General features: G+C 44.3%; 1 protein-coding gene across 1 annotated transcript in view; it reads left to right on the top strand.

Moving 5' to 3' along the window:
* Positions 1 to 768: 768 nt before the first annotated feature.
* Positions 769 to 9609, top strand: part of T265_04841 (hypothetical protein) — a gene marked incomplete at both ends in the record, with an annotated part of 9532 nt that continues 691 nt past the window's right edge. Inside the window, 3 exons of the mRNA XM_009169687.1 lie at positions 769 to 814; positions 858 to 993; positions 1106 to 1199. Coding sequence (XP_009167951.1) covers positions 769 to 814; positions 858 to 993; positions 1106 to 1199 — 276 coding nt within the window. The remainder of the gene's footprint in view (positions 815 to 857; positions 994 to 1105; positions 1200 to 9609) is intronic.

Genomic DNA, 9609 nt, shown 5'->3' with positions numbered 1-9609 from the left:
AGCTTAGTGGCAGTACTATTGTCGTTATAGGCCTGTTCTGTCCCAATCAAATTCACAACACAAATCTGTTTGGAATGCTCAGAAGCTCTCTCTTTCTCTAAGTTTTCATCACACGGAACTAACCACACCAACTAACAAAACAAACACACAGAAGTGGTGAACCAAGGTTGTTTGCCTTGTTCTCGAGCGCTTGTCCTTTAGCCTGTGAAGAAAAGTTGACCTTTGAGGGCATTGTTCTCAGTGGTTAGTTTCGGGAATGCTTGAGAAATCATAGTTTCCAGTGTTTCTTTTTCTCTCCGCGAAGATGCGTCGGCGCAAGCTAAAAGGCTTCGAAGGAGGATGTTCCAGCTACATTCAAGAGGGAATTGCATTAAAAGCCGAAATTACGGAGTGTATTGTTCCCTATAATGAGCCAGAAAAGATCATTTAAACTGGGTAACTGCGCTACGGCGTTCAGGAACACTGTGCCCCACTACCTGGATTCGAAGTGACATTGATGGTTCACAACCTGTATATATTTGTGATGCACTACTCACAAGGTTGCTGAAAACTCTTCGACAGTCCTCGAATGGTTTTGCCCTCCTTGGGGCTCATCAGGTAGGCACAGTCCCCGAATTTCCGTCAACCTTATGTTCTACTTGAAACCAAATTGCATGAAATTAGTAAAACGCACTCATTTGCAAACTAATTTTGTTTTTCGGGAGACTCACCTAGAACCCAGCTGAATCTCTCGTTCCCAACCTGGTTTATGGTTCCATAGACTGCTTCATGTTACCACCTGCTGCAAATTTGATGGATTATTCCTGCGTAGTCCGTTCGTGTTTTGTTGGCTTTCTTCTGATTAAGGATCAAATAAGAACTTACCACCCTTGGAAGTGATACGCTACTCATAAGGTTTCCGAAAACTCGTCGAGAGCCCATGACTGGTTTCGCCCTTCTTGGGGCTCAGCAGGTAGGCGAATTCCCCGAGTTCCGATCAATTTTATGTTCCACGTGAGCCCGAATTGAACGGAACTAGCGAAATACACTCATTTGCATACCAGTTTAGTTTTGACCGAAAACTCACCTGAAACCTAGCTGGATCCCTTGTTTATGATTTTTTAAGTAGCACACTCAAATTCTTAAAAAATCACAAACGAGGGAATCAACTGGGTTCCAGCGGAGTCTCTCGTCAAAACCAAATTGGTGTGCAAATGAGTGTGCTTCGCTAACTTAATTTCTTCTCATGGGAATTTTATACAAGGTAAACTAATTTCCAAAATCCCTTTTGTTTCAGGATATGCCGATTTACTTAAAGAGGACAATCCTGGCAACATGTATACCAGATTCCATGGGTGGTAATTGAAGTAGAGTGATAAATATCGGAGGACGCACTTACAATCTACAAGTAGGATGATAAACTGACATGATGACAAGGTTATGTTATACTGACTTAGGTTCATTAAAAATCAGACCCGAAAATATGAAGCTGTGTGAATTTACACCCCTTACTGTATGTCTACCTCCTCCGCATTTGAGTATTCGACACTACACGTAACAGGGAGTTGAGTGAGTTCCCGGATTCTTTTGACTGATGGGTTTTGCGAGCCGGCGGAAGTAAGCCTGTGGCGAGCTTGGTGAGTACACACATCAGACCGCTCTTACAGACACGTGGTACGACCGGGAATTTCCGAAGCAAGTTACCTTTCGAACCCTGATGAGCTCGAGACAAGGTAAAGCGTGCCGAGCATTGCTCACACACAAGCAAGCGTAGACACACACACACACACACCTGCTCAAACACCACAAATACATATAGGACGGTGGACACCATACGTACCTATCCAAAGTGAACATTAGAAATTCCGGATAAACATTCACCATTCCGTGTCATTGAGTCTAGGTCTGAATTAGCCTGATACTTCGAAATTATCCACTGGGGGATTCCGCTCTCCACGGATTGGTTAACATTGTGTTGAAGACGCTTGTTCAACAGCGACAGGATAATTAGATAACCGGATGGTTTTCATGCAATTAGGGTACCAACCAAGTTCACCGAATAGGCCCTACTTGGTCGACAACATTTCGGAGATTGATCCTTTTGAAGATCCACGTTCTACCTTTGTAGACGTGATTCATTCGATGTTTTTCTGAAATGAATACTTGCTTATTTTGGCTTTGATAAAGATTTCATATATTTACCCTATCATAGAACCCCACCAGAAGTATGACCTCTGCTAGTTACCTATCAAGGAATCTGAAAAATTGTTTCTCGCCTAGTAATCTCAGACGTGCAATAAATAGAACCAAAATCGTGATAGAACTAGGTGTTCGGGCGTCGAACTGTCTACTAACAACAACCTTGATGGTAAAAGCTTCGACTCACTAAATGTCTAAAATAACATCATTCAGTTTCTTATTCTTATGGCCGTGTGTTCACTTATTTTGACCAGGTATTCCCGTGTCCTGGAATTCTACCGCATTACGTAAAAATGTTCGGGGATCAGCTGATTGTTATCCACCGTTAGAGAATATTTTACAAGCACATACAAGTCCGCCGTCGTGGTTTAATTAGTAATTTCTGTGATTTGTAATTACCGCGCCGTATGTACATGTGTTTTTGTCATATCACCGGAATTAGGCTTTCGCCCAAAGAGTGGAATTATTCAGGAAACAGAGACTGACGAATGAAAACGCGTAGTGCGCCACGACTGTTCCCACCGCGTCAATCAGGCAGTCAGTATGAGACAAGAAAAGTCTAACGTATTGGCAGGCATTCAGACACTCAGTAGACTGTCGTCAACCCCTGTTTGACTCAGCTTCCCACGTCGGGACACCATGAGAGCGCGCATATTTGCGTCTTGTTCATTATGCGTTTCCGATGATACCAAGATAACAGGTACCATATCACGATCGTCTTACTCAAGGGACCAAAAATTACCGAGAATTTGTCCTGGCATTTCATCCCTCTTAATTAATCGAAAATCAGCTTTTTAGAATACCAAAAGAGGGTCTAAAATTCTGAAACTCCTCTGGCCTCATACCCAGCAAGTATATGAGGACTGCTGGCTTAAGATTTTATGGAATCAGTAGTGCGTGTCCAATGGAGACATTTCAGAATATCCTATTTCTCCAGCTAGAAAAAACAGCAGTGCGCCGACGGCTTATGTAGTACGAACGCCCGGTGAGCATCCCGATAAAAAAGAGGCTATTTGTCACTCGAAGCTATGACCAACTGTCTGGTATAACCAGATCTGATTGTTAGAAATAACAGGCACCAATCGCCACCTAATTGCCGTTAAGCAATTGGATGATTTCAGACCCAAAAAAAACGGTATATCTGACAGGTAACACAAGCAATAAGGAGACACAAAAACACCAGCTATCCAGGCACTCTTTACGGATGCATCGTGGTATACTCGGCTTTTGCTCTCGCACACTTCAGTCATTTTTTACTGCTTAGCTTTTTGGTTGCGTGCTTGTAATCGCTAACATCATATTTTACTTACAATTTCCTAAGGCTGTGACAAATGCTCACTTAATGCACTAACTCTTTTGCTCACCAACTGTCACAGCTGTCAGCGGCAAAGCTTTCGTTGCCACCGCTGGTCCGGAAAACACTCAAAAGCACTCAAAGAAAATCTTATCGACTGTTAATGACCAAAGTTTACTTTCATCAGCCTACATCTCTTGGTAGCCGTGTGTTCACTGCGCTACAAGTGCACTCCTACTGCATCAATCATATCAGAAAAATAGGAGCATTCCATAGCAAATCAAGTCCAAATGAGGTTTGGGTTGGAGAAGGGGTGAATCGTTGAGCTGGTATACTTGGGTTCGCTTCTCACGGCCGCTTTGCTTCATTGGTACGCTACTGGGTCAGTTCACATTCAAAGTTGTGTGGGTAGTGGTGTTAGTAGGCTACTGAATAAGTATGCTCAAGAAGACTGGCCACTCGACGAAGAGTATGGGTGTACACGCCAGAGTGGAGGCGAAACGTACCCCGATCGACCCTTGCGAGTAGATTTAGCTGAATTGGACGCTGTTCAGCAGCAAACTGACCTCTGATGATGAGTCTCAAGATAAATATCTCCCCACAACTCATTGATTTCCGTAAAAACACTGGCGGGCGTTGACCAATAAACTCTGTCATTCAACATTGGAAACGCATATCACCCAAAAGTACGTGTATTATCGATGGTTGCAGTCGACTGGCCCTCAGTAACCAAATAATCTACAGCCATGCTTCCATAAAATGCAATCCCAATTCAACAGAAGTCAAACTACGAAAGGAAGCAAGATGCTCCTCAAATACCGTCTGAAAAATTCCTTTTAAAACAAGACTCGGCGACTTGGTTTTCACTGGGAACTCATGTGAATCCCGGCTGAATTTCCCGTTTATTAGATTCGTCAACCATATAGAGGGTGTCCCGTATTACAGTTGGCACAATGTTAGAGACATAGCAGCATACTGCTACTCATGGGGTTTCTGAAAACTGTTTGACAGCCCACAACCGGTCTCGTCCTTCTTGGGACTCATGAAGTAGCCGCAATCCCCAAATTTTCTTCTGCAAATTGTACTGTGACATCTGAGACGTGGGGTGACATTTATGCAGAACACTCAGTTGAACGAAAGATTCAGTTCAGGCTCAGTTTATTCCCCCGTTAGAACAAAACGGGTGTGCAAATGAGCTTACCTAGCTAATTTCGTGCGATTTGGTTTCACGGGGAACACACGATTCACGGGACCTAGGGGACCGAGGATCTCCAGGTACGTTGAAATCGGTCGTAGGATGTCCAAGAGTTTTCAGCAACCTTGTGAGTGGTATCCCTTAATAAAATAATGCTACTTTGGTCTACTTTCCAAAAAAGTAATTGTGAAAGTTTGAAAATGAACTAGACGTTTATCCTATCATGTCTTACAGAGCCTAGGCATCGGAGCAAGTTTGCAGGTTTTACAAGATGACGTCCAACTGGCGCAAGAATCAGGCCTACTCACTTCACAATAGTTCACTTGTTTGAAATCGCGAAATCGCAGTCTATGCGTTGCCGAACCTGGTGTCCCGAAATTCAGGTTAGTCTAGCATAACAGTGGCTTTTGTGGACACCGCGGACGGTTGCAATTGAGCTACTGTTCGATGAAGGACGAGTATCGATAGACTACAATTGTCTGAAGCAAGTCCGATGTAGGCCAACTCTAGAAGCCCCCGTTCAAATCTATGACATTAACAGACCAAACTATGGGAACAAATGCAGCAAACAGAGATAATGCCCCATGATTTGGCTGTATAAATAGCATGCAGCTAAATCGCCTGTTAAAACTAAATTAGTGTGGAAATGAGTGCATTTCGTCAGCCGCAACCAATCTGGGTTCGAATGGAGTATAAGGTTGATTAATGGGGAACTCGGGGACTGCACATACCCAGTGATCTCCAATAAGGGCAGAACCGGTCTCGGCCTGTCGACTTGCTTTCTGAAACCTTAAGAGAAGTGTTTCCCCAATAATTGAAATCCAACATTTAGGATTAGTCGTAGACGGTCCTTTTGAGTTCCAGTTAGTCCCAATGTTGGAACCGGTGAATTTTAAAATGTGCCAATCCATACTTGGAAGAGTGGCATCCTAGTCATGTGATCACAAAACAGAAAACATATTTATCAGTGGGTTCAGTGTTCTCAGTCATTCTTGTACAACGGAGAAGTTTTCCAAGTTCCCTTGACGTGCACATCGAGCATCATGCGTGAACCAACGGAACTGCAGAACGTGCACCACAGTTGACCACAGTTTTCATGACATGCCTGGCTGGACGCTTACGGCCTTCGTCCTCAGTAGGTTGCACTAGGACTGAACCGGAGGAAACATGTCTTATGGAAACGCAAGCCATTGATTCAAGTGACGGGAAGCAATCAACTGTTGGGAACCGCGATCGTCCATGCTGTTTCGCACATTATCTCCCAAAATGGCGACCATTTCTTTCTAACTGTTCATGCACTTAACTTGGGCCCGGATCAGAAGAAACTTGTCCAGTGCAGTATCACTAACCACATTACTTTTTATTCGGCACTGCGTAGACAGCAGTTTTTTTCCACACTATCTTTCCGTTATATGGCGACGGTTGAATTCAGGTTTCGGGACACCCAGTGCTCTATATTGTTTACCGCCGTGTATGCAGCTGATTGTGGTGCCCTTTGATAGATACTGCTAGCCACGAATAGACTACATGATATAATTGTCCAAACTTTTGTAGGTGATCCAGTGGGCTTAGCCGAGCACCCGGTAGCACCTTGTTCACTGTTTTTCTCTCTCCCTTGATACGCCTTCAGCGGTGCTTGTCTCATCTTATCGAACAGTCCCAGCAAACGCCATTGATGTTTTATAACTCCTTTCCTCTTAAAAATGAAGGGATGTTCAGATATGTATGCTAACTTTGTTACAGTGTCTTTTAGAGCCAGCTGAGTAGTGATGAGTTCATTGAGAATTAAAAGTGTTCGACTGAAACCAAGCTAGCCTGATGGGTCATGTCCCCTCAAATCACCAGTTCTTTCATTTTTTGTCAGCCGTTGAACTTTGTACCAACTCTTCCCAGCTAAATTCCGGCAGCTTCAAGCTTCTAAAACCATTACCCGGTGGTCAGTAGAGATAAAACCATCCACTAGGGTATCAGGGAACTGGTATCCCAGTCTTGGAATCGGCGATTAAAAGATCCCCATCAGTTGCAATGATCAACAGTACAGGGATGAGTCGATCTCACTGCCTCACTTATTTGCAGCAGTGAACCTTCAAACTAGGGGAAAAAGTTGCAGCATTCTCATAGCGCTGTGCAGTGTATCGGGTTGACGGCACTCCAGACGCCTCGGCAGACCTGACAAATGTTCGCTGGGCTGGGCAATTTGATAAGAATCGTTTCATCACCAATCGAGATGACATCATCAGTGCGTTATTGGGGAATGTAGTGGTGCGTAGCAGTGGGTTAGTGGTTGTGTGTACAACCACTACGCTACCACTAAATCTAGGCTACATGAGCTACCAGTATTTCCCTCTACTGAAAAATGTTCTCTAAAACGGGATTGAAAGCTTTCGAATATTACTGCTAATGTAACGGTGATACTACTGATGGGGAGGCATGCGGTTATTGGGGATGTAGTGGTGCGTAGCAGTGGGTTAGTGGTTGTGTGTACAACCACTACGCTACCACTAAATCTAGGCTACATGAGCTACCAGTATTTCCCTCTACTGAAAAATGTTCTCTAAAACGGGATTGAAAGCTTTCGAATATTACTGCTAATGTAACGGTGATACTACTGATGGGGAGGCATGCGAGTAGTATGTTTTGTTCTTGTAAATTCGCTTTGCGTCTCTTGAAAAGGGAGATCTGTTGCGGAATTTGTGGAGTCGCTTTGTAGCATTTGCTTGGATTTGAGTAATGAATGATTGGAGTCAATGAATATCCAGGAACGTTCAAGAATCCGCGTTCTGTAAATAAGATGCTAATGAGAGTTTTGCTTCCCTGTCCAATAGTCTGTAACTGGTCAGTTGGTATTTTCTAATAAATAACTCCGCAGCGAATACCTTCCTTTCACTAGTATTAATACTTTTGCTACACAGGATTTGGTGGGGAAGGTATAAACAATTAATATTTACTGAGTGTCTGTTTTAAACGGTCCAGTCCAAACAGCAATTGTAGATGATGCTTTGGCAACCAGTTTAGCATAACGATACATCCTCAAATCAGTCACGTCAATCTGCAGACTCAACAGGTGAGAACATCGCACGTTCTCCATTCAGATGGCCAACGTCGTCATGCGACAAACTGTCCGTCTGTGTTCTCATCACCACTTGAAGCAGGGTGGAGAGAACTCGGATAGTGATGCGCGTCGTGCCTTGTTGTTGCGGTTGGGACGTTAGCCACAAATGTTGTGCAAAATCAGATAACGTGACACGGCTGACCATGCAAACAAACGCAGTCCGCCAGGTCACGCACACAGCGCGTGATGCAGTCGTTGTTCCCCTCTGGGGTATTCGAAATAACGTGTCTCTCGCTTAAGTGCAAATGGGGCTTGATTTTTAGGGCTTGAGACAAAATGCCTTCTCTATTTGAGGCTCACTGAGGTCCAGAACTGTTTGTGTGACTGGGGCCGGTATGGTTATAAGGCTTGATTATCCAGACGCATCAAGCCGCACATTGAACGGAGCGCCAATGGAGAAGCACCATATCATCCGATATGTCGTGTGAGGGCTTTAGACGTTTCTGCTTTTTCATGTTGCACTCATACGTATGCGCTGACATTTACGCGGAATGACACACTTTTGCACCGTGAGTGAATCACACCAGGGGGTCCATGATGGTGCTGACGCCATATGGTCACGAACCTACACTGGTATCCCGCTTCACACTTCTGCTGTGTTTATGACGAGGATCCGGGAGTGTATAAGTCCGTTCCTTTGAAGCACAGTATCAAGCTAGCAGCTCAGCTTGCATCTCAAGTGTCTTCGTTGAAGACAAGCAGAAGACAAGTGGAAGAAGGATTGGCGGTAAATCTCCCAATGTTCCTTACCTCTTTGCCCTGATCAATGATCATCAGTAATCGTTTGAATGCGTTGACAAAACGCTCTGTCTGGTCATCTGGTTGTGAACGATGAACAGGAGAATGCACATGTCATTTTAATGACAACGCTGGTGGCAGATGCGGACTGTGTTCCACTCCCAGTGACTGACTGACTGCTTCTGGATAGCCCAGCTGGTTAAATAGAGCTCGATGGGGCGCTGTTGTGATGCCACCAGGTGATCATTGACGGGAAAAGACGCACTAACGACAATAATATGGCTGGTAACATCAGTTGAGCCATCAAATTGATTATGCAGTCTTGACCGTGGATGCTCTCTAGTGGGCTATGGCAACAGGTACTTTAGATAGGCTCTTAGCTGCAAAGGCCCAATGCCAACAGGTGTGCCTCCTCTCTCCCCGTCAGACCCTTACCTTACTTGAACTCACTGATTTCTGCGTCTACTTTATGTATTCTACATTTACCCTCAACCCCTCATGAACTTTTGACTCTTAACATGTCGGATCAAGTTTGATGAACTTATCACGAGCGATTTTGGACCCCTGGTGTTGCCACGTACTTGCACGCACGTTTGTCGGTAATTCACATCGATTTGCCATTCTTGTCGGGCTTTCTTTGGACTTGCATCGATTCGTGTAGTAGTTAGACAGAAGTCCCCATCATTTTAAGTTTGTGTCCTTTCCGGGTACGCGTCTTGTAAGGTTAGTATCGCATCTTATTGATGAATCTTAAGAATTCGCAATTCTTGGCTTGTGATTTGGCGCGTCACTCACTTGGATTTCCTAGCAGGCGTTGACCCAATATTCCACGAATAAACACAACTGTGGGCAGGCGCATTCATCTGACTGATAAAAGTATATGTGGTGTGGGATGAAGAGAACAGGTCCACCTATTCTGTTTTTACTCAAAAATTGAGCCCACTGCTATCAGGGGACCACGATGATTAGTGAGTTGTTGTAAATCACCTATGAACTTTCGTGCAGGACGGGATTTTTTTACATACGTGATGGTTTTTGATAACAAGGGCTCTATGACAGCGTCATGAATGTTAGGGAAAGTGGCTGAAAGAG

Source organism: Opisthorchis viverrini (genome assembly GCF_000715545.1).
Source record: "Opisthorchis viverrini unplaced genomic scaffold opera_v5_85, whole genome shotgun sequence".
Lineage (NCBI taxonomy): Eukaryota > Metazoa > Platyhelminthes > Trematoda > Opisthorchiida > Opisthorchiidae > Opisthorchis > Opisthorchis viverrini.
This window is presented reverse-complemented; position numbering and strand designations above follow the sequence as displayed.